Source organism: Ylistrum balloti, unplaced genomic scaffold, assembly GCF_031769215.1.
Source record: "Ylistrum balloti isolate Yb309-2 unplaced genomic scaffold, AGI_CSIRO_Ybal_v1 Utg371092, whole genome shotgun sequence".
NCBI classification, from domain to species: domain Eukaryota; kingdom Metazoa; phylum Mollusca; class Bivalvia; order Pectinida; family Pectinidae; genus Ylistrum; species Ylistrum balloti.
In genome coordinates, this window is record NW_026782602.1 from 35,659 (window position 1) to 59,471 (window position 23,813).

The 23,813-nt window shown below is 36.6% G+C and overlaps 2 protein-coding genes across 2 annotated transcripts; one reads left to right on the top strand and one right to left on the bottom strand.

Annotated features, from left to right (window-relative positions):
* Positions 1-6,864: 6,864 nt before the first annotated feature.
* On the bottom strand, positions 6,865-8,100 carry LOC132560654 (uncharacterized). The gene has a single exon (XM_060225319.1). It carries the CDS (start codon positions 8,098-8,100, stop codon positions 6,865-6,867), a length of 1,236 nt encoding a protein of 411 aa, XP_060081302.1.
* A 7,826-nt stretch (positions 8,101-15,926) lies between these two features.
* LOC132560655 (uncharacterized) lies at positions 15,927-23,458 on the top strand. The gene is made up of 6 exons (XM_060225320.1): positions 15,927-15,957; positions 16,489-16,642; positions 18,602-18,830; positions 19,015-20,602; positions 22,704-22,805; positions 23,184-23,458. Exons 1-6 carry the CDS (start codon positions 15,927-15,929, stop codon positions 23,456-23,458), a joined length of 2,379 nt encoding a protein of 792 aa, XP_060081303.1.
* Positions 23,459-23,813: the final 355 nt, after the last annotated feature.

Sequence of the window (23,813 nt, forward strand, 5' to 3'; positions counted from 1 at the left end):
GTCACATAAAGACTGCCGGAACACAACAACCAGAAAAGTTCCAGAGCTATACATTAGCCAAATGCTGAACACAAGGTGGACAGTCTATCCTCATCATAAGTGCTGGCTGTGTCCCTCAACAGGCAACCCAGTACCCCAGACCACTTAGTTAGACATGCGTGCACCTCTGGCAGTTATCCCTCTCTACTGGGTTAAACTACAATAGATATAAATATAACCCTACATCGTTATTAAATCATCCCCAACAATTTACAGCAATAATATGGACATATATGAATATATATAATATGGTATAATACATATTTACAGCTAAATCAACTTCAATGTAAAGTTCACTAAAGTATGCCACACGACGCCTTAATATCTGTCATGCTGGCATGCACCCGTGCATACACGTGAGTGATATAACTGTATATAGCCAAATACAACCCTTTATTATATATTATATCTATATTTACAACTACATATATGATAATAAATAATGATAATACAACCAATGTAACCTACATGTCATGTAATGCCCTATACACCCTAAACAATACAACACGTGCACCTGTACACACCTGTGCCACGTAATTTATAAAAAAATAATATGAAACCTCGCTGTTTATCTACACAACAGTTTAACAACATATATAAACATATCCACATAATCACCGCAAGCTGCAGTTGCGTATATTGGTCCCATAAAGGTAATATATTGAAACCCTCACATGCTGTTTTTGTCCATTGTCTCTCTCCTCTAGTATACCATGTCGCACATCCCGTGCGCGTACAACAGTCTATGCGCGCGAAATACAAATAGGGTAGTACAAAGCTATGTAACAATTAAGAATACAAAAATCAAACTGAAGCTGACCATTTGATTGGTAATTGTGATATACACATCATTGCCTGTTTGATAATATAACATCAAAGGTGTTTCAGAGACAGGGAGAGCCCCAAAAGTAAACATAAAGGCAAAGAGAACACCCCAACCCCCCTCCCCTGCCTTTGGCATGGGTTGTCTTTGTATGTATACATGTGGCTGGCTGTTAGTTAGTCCAGTGGGTGTCATTCACTGTGATTGTTTACTGCAAGTCTTCACTGTTATCTATTGATTATTTCATGTCCAAATCAAAGCTGGAAAATGCTTTAAAGCAGATTAAATGTTCAGTTAATATCAAAATTTGGTAATTTAAAAAAAAAAAATTATAATTCTACGAAAAAAAAATGAAGCTGTAATTTGAAATTGAAAAACTTTTTTGTATAGGTATATGTGAATTTTATTATATACCAATTTACAGAACTGAAATATCTTAATAATTGCAAAATCTGTTTCATTTTTCCTGAATGTTTGAATGTACAGCAAAGTGTACAATTGTATGTAAAGCTGAGTTAAAATCTCAGTCTGAGAGGGGTTTTTCAATTCTTCATAACTTTTAAAAAAAAAGTGTCCTTTAATGACATGACTAAAAATCCATGCTTTTATTTCTCATACCCACATTTTTTGACCGATTCTCATACAAATTGGCATGGTTGTTCTATATTTCATGACTGATTAGGTAGTGAAATAATTTTTAATTGATCATTTCGATTATAATTAAAATTTTAATTAAATTAATTTTTTTTTTTAATTTTTTAAACTTTATTTTCTGGAGTGATCAGGACATCTATAAATAGCATCAAATTAGCATATTTGTGTTCTTGTGTATTCCTACGCCAGATTTTTAAAAGTTAAGATGGAGGATTTTTTTCAAATTATACAAGTACAAGATCTTAGAAAATTTTGTGGTTAGCCCCAGATAATGGCTTGTGTAGGATTTGGATTGGACCTGTAACAAGGACAGGGAAATATGGAATTCTGTCATTTAAGGACCCCAGTGATTTAAAATGGAAAAAGAAACATGCACACAGACTTGCTTTTATTTGTTTTTCTGAAAATTTAGAATTGTCAAGTGATCTGGACTGTTCCCATCTCTGTCATAATAGTTTATGTGTGAATGTAGAGCACATAAGTTCAGAACCTCATTTTATAAATAATAACAGGCAGTACTGTTTAAATTCAAATGTGTGTTATGGTCATTTAGGGTTCAGTGACTGCATGTTGAATTTGAAAATGTAATTAAGTTTTTATTGATTTGAGGGTATTAGCTATTGTACACTGATGTATACAACATTGTCCGACTACCACCACGTGGAGGTTCCCTCATTAGGTAGTCATATATTTTGTTGTTGTTGTTGCTGTTGTTGTTACATTATTTTGTGTTTTTTTTCTGATTGTTGACATGTCTCTAATAAATTTGTTGTCACCTCTTCTTCTCAATACAGGTGGTCCTGAGGTCGGTTGTCTCTCCTACATGGATGGATGTTGGGATCTAGCTGACCTCTCCTGTAGTCAGACTTCCGAGCGGACCTGGACCTTTTCGCATGCTGCTTGCGCTGTTCTGCTAACAACAACATACTTCTTTTCTTGACAGCAGGTTTGTATTGGTGCTGGCGTTGATATATTTTCTCTGAGCTGAGTTGATCAAGTTTATGTTTGACCTCCCTACTCAGAGTACCACCAAAGTGTTCCACCTTCTTTTGAATGGCTTTCCCTGCAGTGTTGTTTAGGGTCAGAATGGCATTGTCTAACCTCCCCTCAGCATTTCTTCCAAAATTCTGATGTTTTGGTAAAGACACATTCAGGCTTCTGTGACAACCCTCATTTTTCTGTGTGGATGTGCTGAGTCTCATAGATCAAATAACATCAGTGCTGAGTTTCATTTTCAGAAGCTCCGACACCAACATCTCATCCTCCGATGTCATTTGAAGTTGATGGATCTGGTTTGAACTCAGGAACATTGATCGCACCCACCAGTTGTCGCTGTCACCACCAGAGCACACCACGGAATGCTGCTTGCACTTGGAGCAGTCAACTGTGTAGCAGGATACAGTTGCATCTAACACTGCAGGTAAACGAGTCGTGATAGTCTCAATGTCTCTGGAGTGAATTTTCATCAATTCCTTGAAAATCAGACTGCTCCGGGCTTTCAAGTCTTGAGAAAATACCTTCTGAGCATGAGACCTCATCAGTCTGGTATGACCAGGAAACATTGACTCGCTCCACTTAGCACTGTTACATTTCCGGAACTGTGCTCTGCCAAGGTGGGTTGGGTCAGCCAGTCTCTCCACTTTCCACATGGGATGTAAGGCTCTCATGGCTTCCTCCAGGCCTTGGGCTCCAGTTCCAACGCCATCTGTGGTTGCATATTTTATTAGCACGCCTTGTGTAGCCAGTTGATCCCCAATGTCCTTTCCCATGGCATACTCGGACAAGCTGTCGTGTCGGTCATTGTTGGCTGTGCAGTCAGGATGACCACCAGGACAGGTGACATCGCTCCGAACAAGTTTTTTTTACAAAGGGCGATAACTCTGTTATAAAAGGGCCATGGCCCCTAATTTTTGCATCTGACACACCATCTGTAAGTCATTAACATGTATAGTAAATATCATCATGCTATCTCAATTACGAAGAGATTGATGCTCCGAACAAGTTTTTTTTACAAAGGGCAATAACTCTGTTATAAAAGGGCCATGGCCCCTAATTTTTGCACCTGACACACCCTCTGTAAGTCATAAACATGTATAGTAAATATCATCATCCTATCTCAATTATGAAGAAAGTTATGCTACGGACAAGTTTTTTTTTTACAAAGGGCAATAACTCTGTCACAAAAGGGGCCTGGCCCCTAATTTTTGTATGCGACACACCGTCTTTCAGTCATGAACATGTATATCAAATATCATCATCCTATCTCAATTATGAAAAGAGTTATGCTTCGGACACGAAATTATTGGAAGAAGAAGAACAAGAAGAAGAAGAAGAAACTCGTACAAAAACAATATGTCTCCCTTCTGGAGAAGGGGAGATATAATAGCCTTATCAACACTTTTTCTTTTTCATGATGATGTTGTGCACAGCGTCCTTAACATTCCTCCATGTTCGCTTTGACAAACACTTTTCTTTTTTGAGAACTAGGTCTATATCTCCCTTTCCTGGCACCTTTAGCATCTGAATGAAGTGTCCAAATTCTCTGTTTATGGCCTCTTTCTCCTGCTCTGACCATGGCCTGCGATTAACAACAGGTTTGGACTCACTCCGTCTTTCTCTTATATGCTTTTCTGATGTTTTCTTTCGCAAAGATATGGCCTTTGGAAATGCAATACAGTCAAAACACTTTTTATGTTTTAATGCAGACATAACTCTTTATCATTACAATATTACTAGAAACAGCCTAACGAAACCTAAACCTACTGGATCATCATGGTTATCTTCATTTAGGCTATGTCACATTTGATCAAAGTAATGACACCAGTTTGAGTCATCAATTATATTTGTGTATAAGGTTTGACAAAGTTCCACTGACCTTGAACTTGTGACCTTAAGATTAATAAGATATTTCATTAAATATTAAAGCTTCATAAAAATGTAACATGATCATAGCAAAAGGCTCAAGCAATGGTGTAACTTGAATATACCAGCTATGGAATATGCAGGAAACTCATGACCTAAAAAAAAAAAAAAAAGAACGAAAAGCATGAAAAAATAACCTTCAACAGGATGTGCATCAGACTGTTCAGTAGCACTGTCATCTTCAGAAATACTGTCATTATCATCATCTCCCCTATCCTGGTCATTTTCAATCTCGATCTCCTCTGTTTAAAAAAGAGGAATGATAGATTAAACAACTTTCTATAAATTAAAGGTTTGTCCACTGAAAGATGAGGCCCAAGTGAGCCTATATTGCTCGCCTGACCTTGATGAGCCAATAAATACCCTGTGTAGACCAGCACAAGATATGCTACAAAACCATTTTTCCTGTTACATGACATTGTGACTTTGACCTCTGACCTTTGTTCATGGGCAACAACATATAATGAAGTAGGATCCAGTTTCATGCAGGGGTATCTGAGTTATGGCCCAAACAAGGTTTTTTTAAACACCAGTCCATTGTAACCTGGACCAAATGACCTTGTGTCTAGGTCATGTCACACCCTGAGGCTACGGTAAAATTTGTACGTCGATGAAAAAATTTGGTGAAAAAACAAAACTAGGTTTTGAGTTGAGAACCTTCAAGGCTTGCTTTCTGTTTATTATTTTTCACTGAAATACATGAACTTAACTGTTGCACTGAAATGGGCACTTAACATTACTTGTTCTGTAATCAGAACTGGGGACATACACTGAAATGAAGTTCTGAAATGGGGATTTCACACACTACTTATTCTGTAATCAGAACTGGGGACATAACTTGAAATGAAGTTCTGAAATGGGGACTTCACACATTACTTATTCTGTAATCTGAACTGGGGACATACACTACAATGAAATGAAGGAAATGGGGACTTTACACACTACTTATTCTGTAATCAGAACTGAAGACATACACTGAAATGAAGTTCTGAAATGGGGACTTCACACACTACTTATTCTGTAATCAGACACCAGAAAACCCGTATGCAAACTGATATTGTTAAAAATGTTTTGCCAAATCAATGGTCAGGGTAGCTTTTCTTATAGTTAATCAATTACAGCCACTGATACAATTTTGCTAAGGACTTAGACTATTTGCCCCCCACCAAGTTTCAATGAAATACCAGAAGTAAGCATGTAGAACTCAAATATGTGTCAGCAAATCATAGGCCATATTTGTTGATCGAATGGACACACAGTTGAAATTTGAATGATGTAGAATTTAGAAACTAAAGCATTTGCTCCTTATATTAAGCATGTTCAGTGAAACTGGACAATGTATGAAACTACCACAAAAGCTCAATTTAAGCTTCGTTTGAATTTCTTTCAATTTAATAATACAATTACATACATTGCCTTTTGATTTTAGCATACTTGTCACTTAGCAGACCTGGTAAGGTAGTGGTTAACCTTGATGTTTAACCTTGGTCAAATGACCTTTGCCTTTGACCTTTTGAACTAGAAATCAATAAGGTTATCTACTAGTCATGGCCACTGTTTCTAAGTTTGACAAGAATAAGGCGTAAATACTAATACCCTCTGCTGGGTATGAAATCCTTATCCTTTTTGCTTTAGAGAAAATAGCTTACAGAACTTCTTTACCAACTTTTCAAAATCCAGTCAAAGTTCAAGGTCAAAAGTCATGGTATAAAAATTGTAGCTCCTGTCATGATGGTTAAATTTATATAATATGAAAGCCCTACCTCTCATACTTTAAGAAAAAGTAGCTTACAGAATGTCTTAACCAATTTGCAAAATCCTGTTGAAGTTCAAGGTTAAGGTCATTTGAATTGGTCAAAATTCATGGTATAAAATTGTAGCCCATGTCATGATGGATAAGTGTATGTTATGTTAAAATTTTACCTGTTATACTTTAAGAGAAAGCAGCTTACAGACCTTCTGAACCAAATTTTCAAAATCCTATCAAATTTCAACGTAAAGGTCATTTTGGTCAAAGGTCATGGTATAAAATTGTAACTCATGTCATGATGGATAAGTGATTATGAAAGCTCTGCCTTTTATACTATAACAGAAAGTAGCTTATGGGAACTTCTTCACCAAAAATTTTCAAAGGTCAAAGTTCAAGGTCAAGATCATTTGGTGAACAGTCACTATCTTAATCTGTAGCTTGAGTCAAGATGGATAAGTGTATGTAAAATGAAAGCCCTGCCTCTTATACTTTAAGAGAAATTAACTGAACACGGACAGAGGGAAAGACAGACAGAATAATTCCTATATAACCCTACCCCCCAAAAACCTTGTAAGGGTATACCAGTAATAAGTTACCAATGGAAAGATTAAGACAATTTATTTGATGTAAAGTAATATATCGGTGACTTACCTTACTCATTGAAAGTAATTTTCTCCTAATCTAGCCCTTCATTTACTCTAAGTAACATCTTGGTAATTTTTGTTTTTTGGACCAAGTCCAGAGGCTGTCTGTATACTTCTCTGTGTATGCGTATATCAAGACCCAAAAACTTGGCTAGCTGGTCCTGTCCATTTTCGCTCAGTTCATGTACCTGGGCCATAGTGGCAATGTGTTTTTGCAAATTTGTATACGTGATCAGGTCTGCATACTTGAGATTGACCTTCAAACACATTTCTCGCAATACATCTCTTGCTCTGTATGTCCTTGTGGAAAGTGATCTCCTGGAAAATACATATTTTCCAACAACACTTGCCTCCTCCCTCTTCTCTAACAGAAGGTTGATACTTGAAAGCATATCCTTTGTTAAAATTATTGCAACCTTTCTCTCTTGCTTTAATTTTATTTCAATGTGAGTCACTGATGAACTAAGTGCTCTTTCAAGTGTAGAAAGACTTGACCTGACCTCATTGTCAAATAGCAAGCTGTTCTGCATCTTCAGCGCATGTTTATAGGTTGCTACGGTAATTCTTTGGACATCTCCACCATGTTTCCTATTAAATAGTGTAACCAGGCAAAGAGTTAATTTTAACAGCTCAAAATAGATGGAAATATCATCTACGAGGTGCTGCATCATGGTCCTCATCTTTGATTTCAAGAATCCAGTCAACATGTAAACATCTTGACTCAGAGGCAGCATTTTCGGTGCATTGTACTTCTTTTCTTCTTGTGTCTGCCTGGCACGCGAAGAAATCAAATCATTCCAATTGGAGGAGTACAGCTTAAGAACATTTTCACCATTTTCTTTCTTACTCTGATTTTTTTCTGTAATACCATTAGACTCCAGAATTTTATCACAACATTGAAGGCTGTATCCTACCTTTAAAGTTAATGAGGGTGTGGTGTAGAAATGGGTATCTTCATTAAATCCTGCTAGAGATTTCACACAAGAAACAATGGTATAAAAATTGAGAGGATTCAGACAATCTTCCAAACTGAAGATGGGTGAAGGAAGTTTTCTGGTTTCCATGACAAGTCTGCCTAACTCTCTCATTCTGCCACTTATATGATTAGGCGTGTGCTCTTGAATGTCTTTGTTGTCAAATAGCCACCTTCCAAAATTCATTATCAATGAGTCACTGGTAACAACAGAGGACACCTCATCATTAACCATGGACAGTATGACCCTCTTGTAAAAACTTTCACCTACATTCTTTGGCAGAGACAACAGCATCTTTCCCTCTTTTACTCCTTGGCCTCGTTTGTTGGAGGAATTTGCTTTGCAAATTTCCCATGTTCATGCAAAGATTTCTTAGAAAATGATGCTTTACAACCTGTGCATGGGATATAGTTTGAGATAGGCTTACCATCTTCTTTTTCTCTGTATTTAGGAATAAGAGTTCCTTTCCCTGATTTGAGAACTTTGTGCTCCCAGTTTCCTTCATTTCGAATCTGTGCCCATGCATCTTTCCTTTCTCCTGAATGTTTTGGTAAGGCAAGAGCTCTTGCAACATCTTCTTCATCACTATGCACTGTTTCAAGGTGCCTTGCTATCTTTGGATAGAGATTTTTACAGTATTTGCATGCATGTCTTTTATTCCATTTCTGTTTTCCTTCAAAAGAATGAGTGGTTTGAACATGTAGAGCATCTGATGTGGAGGACATAGGTATCACAACACTTTCATCATCACTCTCAGCAGGCAAATTACATGCATGTCTTTTATCCCATTTCTGTTTTCCTTCCAAAGAGTGAGAGGATTGAACACAAACAGTATCTGATGTGGGGGGCACAGGTATTGTTGCACTTTCATTGTCATCCTCAACTGGCCTTTTTGAAACATCGAGATCAGAGAATTTCTTGGATGATCCTGTCCTCTTGGAAACATTGAGATCTTTTGAGATTTTCTTGGACCTTTCATGAAATTCATCATCTTCCAAGTCTGTATCATCTTCCATACTGTCTGTTTCCCTTTTTAAGAAAGAATAAGAGAACTATTAGGAGACTTATGATTAGAGGAAGAGGTAAATTGTCCAACAGGATATCACAGAAGTTAATTCATGTTTCTAACGCAGTTGCAAGACTGAAGGAAAAATTTCAATTATTTTCTCAATAACATTACAGTGATCAGTGAAGTATTAACAAAGTTTCTAAAATGCACAGACACAGTCTACTTGAATACACAGCAAAGGTAAAATCAACATCTTTCTACTTCAATAACATGTGTTTGTGAACTACTGATGCCCCTGTATGGCAGCAAGTTTCACAGAAAATGAATAAGTAGGTCAAAAGTCATAGTCAAAAGGTCAGATAATTGGTACCAATAGGAAGGTGTTGTCTCAAGGAATACACATGAAAACTCTCACCTCTTATAGTTCAAAAGATACAACCAATATTAAAGTTTAAGTCAAAGATTAAGGTCAAGATCAGTAATTTAAAGATTTTGATATCAACTAAAGGGGTTTTATTACAAGGAATACACACGTAAAATTAAAAAAAAAAAACCCAACTACTTATGGATGTAAAGTTATGACCAAGGTTTAAAAGTTTTATAGACAAACAAATTGACAGAAGAACTGACCAAAAACTAGATGCCCCCTGACTTTGTTTCCAGGTCATAATGAAAAAGGTCCATAACATGGTTACCAGAAGACAACAGAGCTTGTTGAGTCAAATTAGACTCAACAGCTATATAAGGTAACAGATTTTCAACAAAAGTCGTCCGAAGACAACCGTGCTCGCTGGTGGGTGCTTTTGCCTAGCAGGGGGTTGCTTTTGAAGGTAGGTCAAACTACAAGGTCAAAAGGTCGAAGTTTATCATGAATCCAACAGAAAGATCTTTTCACAAGGAGTAAATGTGAGAAATATCAAAGTCCTACCTCTAAGGGTTTAAAAGATATGACAGAGGATAAATTTTTTGAAAAGTAGGTCAAAGGTCATTATCAAGGTCACAAGATCAATTTTAGCACCACTGGCAAGGTTCTGTCACATTAAATACACAAGTGAAATATGAAAGCCTTACTTTAAAAGGTTCAAAAGTTATGACCAAGGTTAATTTTTTTAAAAACTGTTTAAAGGTTACAGTCAAGGTCACATGGTAAAAAAAAATGAAATCAACAAAAAGGTCCTGTGACATATCAAAGCCCTACCTCTTATGATTCAAAAGATATCACCAAAGTTAAAGTTTTTGTTTATGCCAGATGACAGTGCTAACAGACGCTGACCCTAGTTCTGTGACATTAGCTCTCCAGACATTCGTCCCTGTGAGCTGAAAAGTCTCATTGTATGCTATGACTATACAAGATAAAAACCATATGAAACCCTTCATACAACAGAAGCCCCTGCCGCCTACACCAGAGATATGACAACAGCTTTCCAGATGTAACCCTGGAAAATATTAGCTGCAATATACCACTCAGCCAGGGAGATCAGTTGAGCGTCAGACTAGTAAGCCAGGGGTCCTGGGTTCAAATACTTGTGGAGGCATTGAAATAAATAATGACCTCTGTTACATTGGCGCCCATGTAGGGACTCTGGAATAATATTTAGCCATGCCCCACCAGCATCATTGTAACCCCTGGAAACTTGAGGATGAGTTATTTCCTGGAGGGGGAGTATGTAACCCTTTAAAATACCAGCTGCAATATACTGCTCAGCTAGGGAGAAATTCTCTTTAGCTCGATTGGGTGAGCGTCAGACTAGTAAGCCAGGGGTCCCTGCTTTGAATCCTAGTGGAGGTGTACATGCACAGTTCATTACTATATTACTGTATTATATGTAAATGATCATGCAATGTCCAGGCAAACTTTACTCACTGACTGGAGTCACTATCTGGAATGTAATCTTCATCATCACCTGCGAATAGCTGTTTCTCCGTTTCATCATCAGCATTATTGTATGATTGTGGTACATTGTACTGTTCTTTCTCCATTTCATCTTCATCATTTTGCTCTTCCTCACTATCATCTTCTGCAAAAAGTTTTGAGAAACTCTAGTTAAGTGTAAATGTTTAACAAACTCGTGTCCTGTCTGTTAAGAATTTGACACTGGATGTGAACTAGACCTTCAATAGGGGCTACATTTATTAAAACTTTTGGTACCAATAGAAAGATCTTATCAGAAGGAATACACATATGAAATATAATAGCCCTTCCTCTTAGGGTTAAGAAGATATAGTCAAGATGAAATTTTTTGAAAAGTAGGTCAAAGGTCAAAGTCAGGTCACAAGGTCAAAATTCTGGTACTAATGGAAAGGTGTTCTTACAAGGAACAAACAAATTAAATATGAAAGCCCTTCCTCTTAGGGTTCAGAATATATGACCAAGGTTAATTTTTTTTTTTTTTTCAAAGTCAAAGTTCAAAGTCAAGGTCACAAGGTCAGCGTCTTTGGCTTTTGATTTGGCTTTTCAGGAACTCGCACACTTATTTCAGAACAGTAAACCTGTCTCTTTTGACAACCTAGAATTACCTGAACTGCAGTAAAAATCTCTTTTCGTTTACCTGGATAATTAAAGATGAATTTCTTGTCCATTATGTTTATAATTGCACCATCTGTAAGGACCTTGGCTCTTTTGTTTTTGCCACATAAACTTCTTAGGAAAGCCTGTAATACACATAAGCAGTAAGATCTTAATTCATTAGTCAATCAAACTTCAGCAGTCTGATCAAGTCAGCTTAAAACTTTACTGACAGTGAAAGGTTTGTGTACAAACAGATCTATGTGAATTTAAAATGGCTGTGTACCTCAGAGGGAAGCATTTTTCTTCACTTGAATTTTCCTGAATGCAGAGCGATAATGTGCCCATTTAGACATGCACAAAGTTTCAAAACTGGAATTGAATCCATAGCAGAGATATCTCTGCCTAAAATGATCTAATTAATTCCTTCACGAAATGCATATTCATGAGAAAAATCACAAGTTATGTCATCACAACAAAACGGGTAAATGTTAGCATGTGTTCAATGCAATGCGGTCTTTCAATTTTAATTAAGGTGGATCTATGGTCATACTGAATGCCTCTGATATCCTGAAGTGACACATTTTCAATAATAGCTGACTCCTCTGAAAAAAAATTTGAAATCTCTTGCTATATTGGCTATAAGGGGAAATATTTTGCTACTCTGGAAAAGTAAGTATAACCCCGTTTTTGTTTTTTAAGACGCCTTTATCACCTGCCACAGTCACTTTACATCATGTCGCCTTTATATTTCAACCATGCTTTTCTATATGTGTCGTGGTATAAACCCTTCAAACAAAAACTTGGAGAGTTCATTTTTATTCGTGGGTGTTTCACCGGTGGCCCCAGTGGCTTTCTTCAGGAAGATATATAAACAATTTTTTAGCCCCACTGAAAAGCTGTAATGTTGTCTTGTTATTTATGCATGGGATAGCATTAGACATCACATGATCATAAAGTAACGGTAACGCATTAAAATGCGGGATCACAAATTCGCTGGACGTAGCGAGGATCATATTCCAGTACGGCACTCTGTATCAATGAGGATTCCAGGGGTTAATGAAAAGGATTCCAGCTGCACACCACGTTTTGCAAAATTTTCTAAACGCGAATTAACACTGAGCTGAAAAAAATTTTTTTAAGCTTCAGTCAAGACAGTAGTTTCTAGTCCCGGTCGTTAGGTGACATATAAAAGATATAAACATATGTATATTGCATAGTCTTGTGCCAAAATTCTTCGTTCATGTTCATGGATACCTAGAGAATTAAAACCATCATAAGCTCGTTCCTGAGTTGTTGAAATTTACTGAGAAACAGGTGGGGGGCGTTTATTAGAGTACGGGGCGTTCATTGGAATAAATACGAAATCATCATGCAATGTCCAGGCAAATGTACTGACTGGAGTCACTGTTAGAATGTAATCTTCATCATCATCTGCGACGCTGTATCATCATTGATCATCAGCATAATTAATGATTCTTTCTTTCAATTTTCTTCATCATTTTGCTCTTCCTAAATCCAAAACCGGTCGATAGTTTTTAATGGGCTGGTCCGACTGTGTGGATGTGAACTAGACCTTCAATAGGTGCTACATTTATTAAAATTTCACTTGTTGTCACAAAGGAATACACATATGAAATATAATTCTTTCCTCTTAGGGTTAGAAAGACCTCCAAGATTAAAGCTTTTGAAAAAAGTAGGTCAAATCCGGTTCTCGTTCATTCTGGTGTTTTCTCTACAAGGGAAAATTTAATAATGCAAAGCCCTTCCTTTTAGGGTTCAGAATATATGGCCGTTTTTTCTTTAAATGTTCAAGTCAAGGTCACAAGGTCAGCCAGTGTGGCTTACAATTTGGCTTTTCGGTGCCATGTTTTTCAGCATGGTGTGTACTTTTGACAACCTAGAATTACCTGAATTGCAGTATCGTCATTTACCTGGATAATTAAAGATGAATTTCTTGTCCATTATCTCGGCTTTAAGGCCTTGCGTCTTTTGTTTTTGCCTACATAAACTTCTTAGGAAAGCCTGTAATACACATGGGTGTAATTCATTACGCGCAAACTTCAGCTCTGATATCAAAACTTTACTGACAAGACCTTCTGGCTGCGTTGTTAAAATGTGTGTACCTGACTTTCTTCACTTGAATTTTCCTGAATTGCCACGACGGTTGTTATCACTGTTTCAAAACTGGTTAAATCCGATAACAGACCTGAAATGGATCAAATCAATTCCTTCACGAAATGACGTCATGAGGGACCGTGTCATCACAACAAAACGGGTAAATGTCCCGCCACAATGCGGTCTTTCGATTTCGTTAATGATGCATACAATGCCTCTGATTGTGACACATTTGTGCACTTAGTGCTCCTTCTTGCCTCATATCTTTGAAATTCCGAATCTCACCATATTTGGCTATAACCGCATTTTGCTACTCTTGAAAAGTAAGTATAATTAGGTAACACCCGCGTTCACTTTATTTGCCTGTATATTTTAACCATGCTTTTTGTATCATGTTTTCTCACACTATATGTACTTAAGTGATCTGGTAGAGATGACTAATACAAGTTTTTCTATAACCACCATGTACAAGTAGATAGGAAGAAACTAGAGAGATCGGAATCATATACATGTAGAAAACATGATACAAAAAGCATGGTTAAAATATAAAGGCGATATAAAGTGACTGTGGTAGGTGATAAAGGCGTCTTAAAAAACAAAAACGGGGTTATACTTACTTTTCAAGAGTAGCAAAATATCCTTATCCAATATGTTGGATTACAAATTTGATAAGTGTTTTTCAGAGGAGCAGCTATTATTGAAAATGTGTCACTTCAGGATACCCAAGTCCATCAGGAATATATTAGTGAAAAGCGATATCTGCCACCTTAATTTAAACCGGGCAGTGGTCCGTGCATCAAAAACTGCTAACATTTACCCGTTTTGTTGTGATGAAACCCACTGATTTCCACTTCACAAGCTTTCATTTATGATTTGGAATTAACTTTAGCACAAAAATTTTTGCTGTTTGCACACTTTTTCTCCACATTGTCATGAAAATTAGATTGTACAAATAAAAAGTCAAGGTCAAGAAAAGAAATTCTGAGATAAATGTGCAGAACACAGTACAAGTAATAAAGGATTGCTATCTGAAACTGAACTTTGGTCATCCAAAGTACTGGAATACACAATGTACACTTATACTGAGACTGATTATTGAAATGGACAACATTTCCTGTACATGAATTAGTTACATTGTGATAAAGAAGTGAAATACATAAATTTTGACTTTAGACACAACATTATCTTAAAACTTGAACTGGAAACATACCCTACAAATACTGAAACATGCAAAGGTGACTTAACACACAAATCATATATAACTGAACTGGGGTCATACACTCATAATTAAATAAAGTAAAGTCACTGGGGACTTAACACATAACATCATCTATATCCTAACTGGGGACTTAACACATAACATCATCTATATCCTAACTGGGGACTTAACACATAACATCATCTATAACCTAACTGGGGACTTAACACATAACATCATCTATAACCTAACTGGGGACTTAACACATAACATCATCTATAACCAAACTGGGGACATACACACATACTTAAATAAATTAAAGTACCTAGTGACTTAACACATAACATCATCTCTAACCAAACTGGGGACATTCATTCATACTGAAAAAAAAGTAACGTGACTTCAGACGTAACGTTCTCTGTAACTGAAATAGGGACATACACGTATATGTACTTAAGTGATAGGCATAGGAGTTGACTATATAGTTTTTTTATATCCACCATGTACAAGTGAATAGGAAGAAACTAGAGAGATTGGAATCATATACATGTAGAAAACATGATACAAAAAGCACGGTTAAAATATAAAGGCGACATGATATAAAGTGACTGTGGTAGGTGATAAAGGCGTCTTAAAAAACAAAAACGGGGTTATACTTACTTTTCCAGAGTAGCAAAATATTTCTCCTTATAGCCAATATACCAAGAGATTTCAAATTTCAAAGAGTATTGACGCAAGAAGGGGGCAGTGTTTTTCAGAGGAGTCAGCTATTATTGAAAATGTGTCACTTAAGGATATCAGAGGCATTCAGTATGACCATAGATCCACCTTAATTAAAATCGAAAGACTGCATTGCATTGAACACATGCTAACATTTACCCGTTTTGTTGTGATGACATAACTTGTGATTTTCCTCATAAATGTGCATTTCGTGAAGGAGTTAATTAGATCATTTCAGGCAGAGATATCTCTGCTATGGATTCAAATCCAGTTTTGAAGCTTTGTGCATGTCTAAATGGGCACATTATCGCTCTGCATTCAGGAAAATTCAAGTGAAGAAAAATGCTTCCCTCTGAGGTACACAGCCATTTTAAATTCACATAGATCTGTTTGTATACAAACCTTTCACTGTCAGTAAAGTTTTGAGTTGACTTGAACAGACTGCTGAAGTTTGATTGACTAAGGAATTAAGATTTTACTGCTTATGTGTATTACAGGCTTTCCTAAGAAGTTTATGTGGCAAAAACAAAAGAAACAAGGTCCTTACAGATGGTACAATTATAAACATAATGGACAAGAAATTCATCTTTAATTATCCAGGTAAATGAAAAGAGATTTTTACTGCAATTCAGGTAATTCTAGGTTGTCAAAAGAGACAGGTTTACTGTTCTGAAATAAGTGTGCGAGTTCTTGAAAAGCCAAATCAAAAGCCAAAGACGCTGACCTTGTGACCTTGACTTTGAAATTTGACTTTAAAAAAAAAAAAAACTTTAACCATGGTCATTTATTCTGAACCCTAAGAGGAAGGGCTTTCATATTTAATTTGTTTGTTCCTTGTAAGAAAACCTTTCCATTGGTACCAGAATTTTGACCTTGTGACCTGACTTTGACCTTTGACCTACTTTTCAAAAACTTTCATCTTGACTGTATCTTCTTAACCCTAAGAGGAAGGGCTATTATATTTCATATGTGTATTCCTTGTGATAAGATCTTTCTATTGGTACCAAAAGTTTTAATAAATGTAGCCCCTATTGAAGGTCTAGTTCACATCCAGTGTCAAATTCTCAACAGGCAGGACACGAGTTTGTTAAACATTTTCACTTAACTAGAGTTTCTCAAAACTTTTTGCAGAAGATGATAGTGAGGAAGAGCAAAATGATGAAGATGAAATGGAGAAAGAACAGTACAATGTACCACAATCATACAATAATGCTGACGATGAAACGGAGAAACAGCTATTCGCAGATGATGATGAAGATTACATTGCAGATAGTGACTCCAGTCAGTAAGTAAAGTTTGCCTGGACATTGCATGATGATTTACATACAATACAGTAATATGGTAATGAACTGTGCATGTACATGCATTCCCTTTTACAAAAACTCTAACAAATGTTCTTCTGTTTTAAAAATCATTATTACATCTGCTTATCATAGCTCTTGGAGACCAATGTCTGTGTAACAGAGGTCATTAGTTACTTCAATACCTCCACAAGGATTCGAACCAGGGACCCCTGGCTTACTAGTCTGACGCTCACCCAATCGAGCTAAAGAGAAGTTCTCCCTAGCTGAGCGGTATATTGCGGCTGGTATTTTAAAGGGTTACATACTCCCCCTCCTGGAAATAACTCGTCCTCGAGTTTCCAGGGGTTACAATGATTTTGGTGGGGCATGGCTAAGTATTATTCCAGAGTCCCTACATCGGTGCCAATGTAACAGAGGTCATTATTTATTTCAATGCCTCCACAAGTATTTGAACCCAGGACCCCTGGCTTACTAGTCTGACGCTCAACTGATCTCCCTGGCTGAGTGGTATATTGCAGCTAATATTTTCCAGGGTTACATCTGGAAAGCTGTTGTCATATCTCTGGTGTAGGCGGCAGGGGCTTCTGTCTGTATGAAGGGTTTCATATGGTTTTTATCTTGTATAGTCATAGCATACAATACTTTTCAGCTCACAGGGATGAATGTCTAGAGAGCTAATGTCACAGAACTAGGGTCAGCGTCTGTTAGCACTGTCATCTGGCATAAACAAAAACTTTAACTTTGGTCATATCTTTTGAATCTTAAGAGTAGGGCTTTGATACGTCACAGGACCTTTCTGTTGATTTCATTTTTTTTACCATGTGACCTTGACTGTAACTTTTAACCTATTTTTAAAAAAAATAACCTTGGTCATAACTTTTGAACCTTTTAAAGTAAGGCTTTCATATTTCACTTGTGTATTCAATGTGACAGAACCTTGCCAGTGGTGCTAAAATTGATCTAGTGACCTTGATAATGACCTTTGACCTACTTTTCAAAAAATTTAACCTCTGTCATACCTTTTAAACCCTTAGAGGTAGGACTTTGATATTTCTCACATTTACTCCTTGTGAAAAGATTTTTCTGTTGGATTCATAATAAACTTCGACCTTTTGACCTTGAAGTTTTACCTACCTTCAAAAGCAACCCCATGCTAGGCAAAAGCACCCATCATCGAGCTCCGTTGTCTTCGGACGACTTTTGTTGAAAATCTGTTACCTTATATAGCTGTTGAGTCTAATTTGACTCAACAAGCTCTGTTGTCTTCTGGTAACCATGTTTTGGACCTTTTTTATTATGACCTGGAAACAAAGTCAGGGGGTATCTAGTTTTTGGTCAGTTCTTTTGTCAATTTGTTTGTCTATAAAACATTTAAACCTTGGTCATAACTTTATATCCATAAGTGGTTGATTTTTTTTTTAATTTAAATGTGTATTCCTTGTAATAAAACCCTTTTGGTTTATATCAAAATCTTTGTACTACTGATCTTGACCTTAATCTTTGACTTAAACTTTAATATTGGTTGTATCTTTTGAACTATAAAAGGTGAGAGTTTTCATGTGTATTACTTGAGACAACACCTTCCCATTGGTACCAATTATCTGACCTTTTGACCACGACTTTTGACCTACTTATTCATTTTCTGTGAAACTTGTTGCCATACAGGGGCATCAATAGTTCACAAACACATGTTATTGAAGTAGAAAGATGTTGATTTTACCTTTGCCGTGTATTCAAGTAGACTGTGTCTGTGCATTTTGGAAACTTTGTTAATACTTCACTGATCGCTGTTATGTTATTGAGAAAATAATTGAAATTTTTCCTTCAGTCTTGCAACTGCGTTAGAAACATGAATTAACTTCTGTAATATCCTGTTGGACAATTTATCTCTTCCTCTAATCTTAAGTCTCCTAATAGTTCTCTTATTCTTTCTTAAAAAGGGAAACAGACAGTATGGAAGATGATACAGACTTGGAAGATGATGAATTTCATGAAAGGTCCAAGAAAATCTCAAAAGATCTCAATGTTTCCAAGAGGACAGGATCATCCAAGAAATTCTCTGATCTCCATGTTTCAAAAAGGCCAGTTGAGGATGACAATGAAAGTGCAACAATACCTGTGCCCCCACATCAGATACTGTTTGTGTTTAATCCACTCACTCTTTGGAAGGTAAACAGAAATGGGATAAAAGACATGCATGTAATTTGCCTGCTGAGAGTTATGATGAAAGTGTTGTGATACCTATGTCCTCCACATCAGATGCACTACATGTTCAAACCACTCGTTCTGTTGAAGGAAAAAGAAATGGGATAAAAGACATGCATGCAAATACTGTGAAAATCTCTATCCAAAGATAGCAAGGCACCTTGAAACAGTGCATAGTGATGAAGAAGATGTTGCAAGAGCTCTTGCCTTACCAAAACATTCAGGAGAAAGGAAAGATGCATGGGCACAGATTCGAAATGAAGGAAACTGGGAGCACAATTTTGAAGTTCTCGAATCAGGGAAAGGAACTCTTATTCCTAAATACAGAGAAAAAGAAGATGCTAAGCCTATCTCAAAATATATCCCATGCACAGGGTGTAAAGCATTATTTTCTAAGAAATCTTTGCATGAACATAGGAAATTATGCAAAGCAAATTCATCCAACAAACGAGGCCAAGGAGTAAAAGAAGGAAAGATGCTGTTGCCTCTGCCAAAAAATGTAGGTGAAAGATTTTACAAGAGGGTCATACAGTCCATGGTTAATGATGACGTGTTCTCTGTTGTTACCAGTGACTCATTGATAATGAATTTTGGAAAGAGGCTATTTGACAACAAAGACATTCAAGAGCACACGCCTAATCATATAAGTGGCAGAATGAGGGAGTTAGGCAGACTTGTCTTGGAAACCAGAAAACTTCCTTCACCCATCTTCAGTTTGGAAGATTGTCTGAATCCTCTCAATTTTTATACCATTGTTTCTTGTGTGAAATCTCTAGCAGGATTTAATGAGGATACCCATTTCTACACCACACCCTCATTAACTTTGAAGGTAGGATACAGCCCTCAACGGTGTGCTAAAATTCTGGAGTCTAATGGTATTACAGAAAAAAATCAGAGTAAGAAAGAAAATGGTGAAAATTTTCTTAAGCTGTACTCCTCCAATTGGAATGATTTGATTTCTTCGCGTGCCAGGCAGACACAAGAAGAAAAGAAGTACAATGCACCGAAAATGCTGCCTCTGAGTCAAGATGTTTACATGTTGACTGGATTCTTGAAATCAAAGATGAGGACCATGATGCAGCACCTCGTAGATGATATTTCCATCTATTTTGAGCTGTTAAAATTAACTCTTTGCCTGGTTACACTATTTAATAGGAAACGTGGTGGAGATGTCCAAAGAATTACCGTAGCAACCTATAAACATGCGCTGAAGATGCAGAACAGCTTGCTATTTGACAATGAGGTCAGGTCAAGTCTTTCTACACTTGAAAGAGCACTTAGTTCATCAATGACTCGCACTGAAATGAAAGGAAAGCAAGAGAGAAAGGTTGCAATCATTTTAACAAAGGATATGCTTTCAAGTATCAACCTTCTGTTAGAGAAGAGGGAGGAGGCAAGTGTTGTTGGAAAATATGTATTTTCCAGGAAATCACCTTCCACAAGGACATACAGAGCAAGAGATGTATTGCGAGAAATGTGTTTGAAGGTCAATCTCAAGTATGCAGACCTGATCACGTATACAAATTTGCGAAAACATATTGCCACTATGGCCCAGGTACATGAACTGAGCGAAAATGGACAGGACCAGCTAGCCAAGTTTTTGGGTCATGATATACGCATACACAGAGAAGTATACAGACAGCCTCTGGACTTGGTCCAAAAAACAAAAATTACCAAGATGTTACTTAGAGTAAATGAAGGGCTAGATATAGAGAAAATGACTTTCAATGAGGCAGGTAAGTCACCGATATATTACTTTACATCTAATAAATTGTCTTAATCTTTCTATTGGTAACTTACTACTGGTATACCCTTACAAAGTTTTGGGGGGTAGAGTTATATAGGAATCATTCTGTCTGTCTTTCCCTCTGTCCTTGTTCAGTTAATTTCTCTTAAAGTATAAGAGGCAGGGTTTTCATTTTACATACACTTATCCATCTTGACTCAAGCTACAGATTAAGATAGTGACTGTTCACCAAATGATCTTGACCTTGAACTTTGACCTTTGAAATTTTTTGGTTAAAAATTTCCCGTAAGCTACTTTCTGTTATAGTATGAAAGGTAGAGCTTTCATAATTACTTATCCATCATGACATGAGTTACAATTTTATACCATGACTTTTGACCAAATGACCTTTACCTTGAAATTTGATAGGATTTTGAAAATTTGGTTCAGAAGGTCTGTAAGCTGCTTTCTCTTAAAGTATAACAGGTAGAATTTTAATATAACATACATTTATCCATCATGACATGGGCTACAATTTTATACCATGAATTTCGACCAATCCAAATGACCTTTACCTTGAACTTCAACAAGATTTTGAAAATTGGTTAAGACATTCTGTAAGCTACTTTCTCTTAAAGTATGAGAGGTAGGGCTTTCATTTTATATAAATTTAACCATCATGACAGGAGCTACAATTTTTATACCATGACTTTTGACCTTGAACTTTGACTGGATTTTGAAAAGTTGGTAAAGAAGTTCTGTAAGATATTTTCTCTAAAGCAAAAAGGATCAGGCTTTCATACTACAAACATATAGCTGCCAGCAGAGGGTATTAGTATTTACGCCTTATTCTTGTCAAACTTAGAAACAGTGGCCATGACTAGTAGATAACCTTATTGATTTCTAATTCAAAAGGTCAAAGGCGAAGGTCATTGACCAAGGTTAAACATCAAGGTTAACCACTACCTTACCAGGTCTGCTTTGTGACAAGTATGCTAAAATCAAAAGGCAATGTATGTAATTGTATGATTAAATTGAAAGAAATTCAAACAAAGCTTAAATTGAGCTTTTGTGGTAGTGTCATACATTGTCCAGTCTTACTGAACATGCTTAAACTTAATATAAGGAGCAAATGCTTGAGTTTCTAAATTCTATATCATTCAAATTTCAACTGTGTGTCCATTGGATCAACAAATATGATTTGCTGACACATATTTGAGTTCTACATGCTTACTTCTGGTATTTCATTGAAACTTGGTGGGGGCAAATAGTCAAAGTCCTTAGCAAAATTGTATCAGTGGCTGTAATTGATTAGCAATAAGAAAAGCTACCCTGACCATTGATTTGGCAAAACATTTTTAACAATATCAGTTTGCATACGGGTTTTCTGGTTTCTGATTACAGAATAAGTAATGTGTAAAGTCCCCATTTCCTTCATTTCATTGCAGTGTATGTCCCCAGTTCAGATTACAGAATAAGTAATGTGTGAAGTCCCCATTTCAGAACTTCATTTCAAGTTATGTCCCCAGTTCTGATTACAGAATAAGTAGTGTGTAAAGTCCCCATTTCCTTCACTTCATTTCAGTGTATGTCCCCTGTTCTGATTACAGAACAAGTAATGTTAAGCGCCCATTTCAGTGCTACAGTTAAGTCCATGTATTTCAGTGAAAAATAATAAACAGAAAGCAAGCCTTGAAGGTTCTCAACTCAAAACCTAGTTTTGTTTTTTCACCAAATTTTTTCATCGACATACAAATTTTACCATAGCCTCAGGGTGTCATGACCTAGACACAAGGTCATTTGGTCCAGGTTACAATGGACTGGTGTTTAAAAAAACCTTGTTTGGGCCATAACTCAGATACCCCTGCATGAAACTGGATCCTACTTCATTATATGTTGTTGCCCATGAACAAAGGTCAGAGGTCAAAGTCACAATGTCATGTAACAGGAAAAATGATTTTGTAGCATATCTTGTGCTGGTTTACACAGGGTATTTGTTGGCTCATCAAGGTCAGGTGAGCAATATAGGCTCACTTGGGCCTCTTCTTTCAGTGGACAAACCTTTAATTTATAGAAAGTTGTTTAATCTATCATTTCTCTTTGTTAAACAGAGATCGAGATTGAAAATGACCAGGATAGGGGAGATGATGATAATGACAGTATTTCTGAAGATGACAGTGCTACTGAAGAGTCTGATGCATATCCTGTTGAAGGTTATTTTTTCATGCTTTTTTTTTTTTTTTTTTAGGTCATGAGTTTCCTGCATATTCCATAGCTGGTATATTCAAGTTACACCATTGCTTGAGCCTTTTGCTATGATCATGTTACATTTTTATAAAGCTTTAATATTTAATGAAATATCTTATTAATTTTAAGGTCACAAGTTCAAGGTCAGTGGAACTTTATCAAACCTTATACACAAATATAATTGATGACTCAAACTGGTGTCATTACTTTGATCAAATGTCACATAGCCTAAATGAAGATCACCATGATGATCCAGTAGGTTTAGGTTTAGTTAGGCTGTTTCTAGTAATATTGTAATATTATGTCTGCATTAAAACATAAAAAGTGTTTTGACTGTATTGCAGTTCCAAAGGCCATATCTTTGCGAAAGAAAACATCAGAAAAGCATATAAGAGTACGACGGAGTGAGTCCAAACCTGTTGTTAATCGCAGGCCATGGTCAGAGCAGGAGAAAGAGGCCATAAACAGAGAATTTGGACACTTCATTCAGATGCTAAATGTGCCAGGAAAGGGAGATATAGACCTAGTTCTCAAAAAAGAAAAATGTTTGTCAAAGCAAACATGGAGGAATGTTAAGGACGCTGTGCACAACATCATCATGAAAAAGAAAAAGTGTTGATAAGGCTATTATGTCTCCCCTTCTCCAGAAGGGAGACATATTGTTTTTGTACGAGTTTCTTCTTCTTCTTCTTGTTCTTCTTCTTCCAATAATTTCGTGTCCGAAGCATAACTCTTTTCATAATTGAGATAGGATGATTATATTTGATATACATGTTCATGACTGAAAGACGGTGTGTCGCGTACAAAAATTAGGGGCCGTGACCCTTTTATAACAGAGTAATTGCCCTTTTTAAAAAAACTTGTTCGGAGCGTAACTCTCTTCGTAACTGAGATAGGATGATGATATTTGATATACATGTTCATGACTTAAAAGACGGTGTGTCGCATACAAATATTAGGGGCCATGGCCCTTT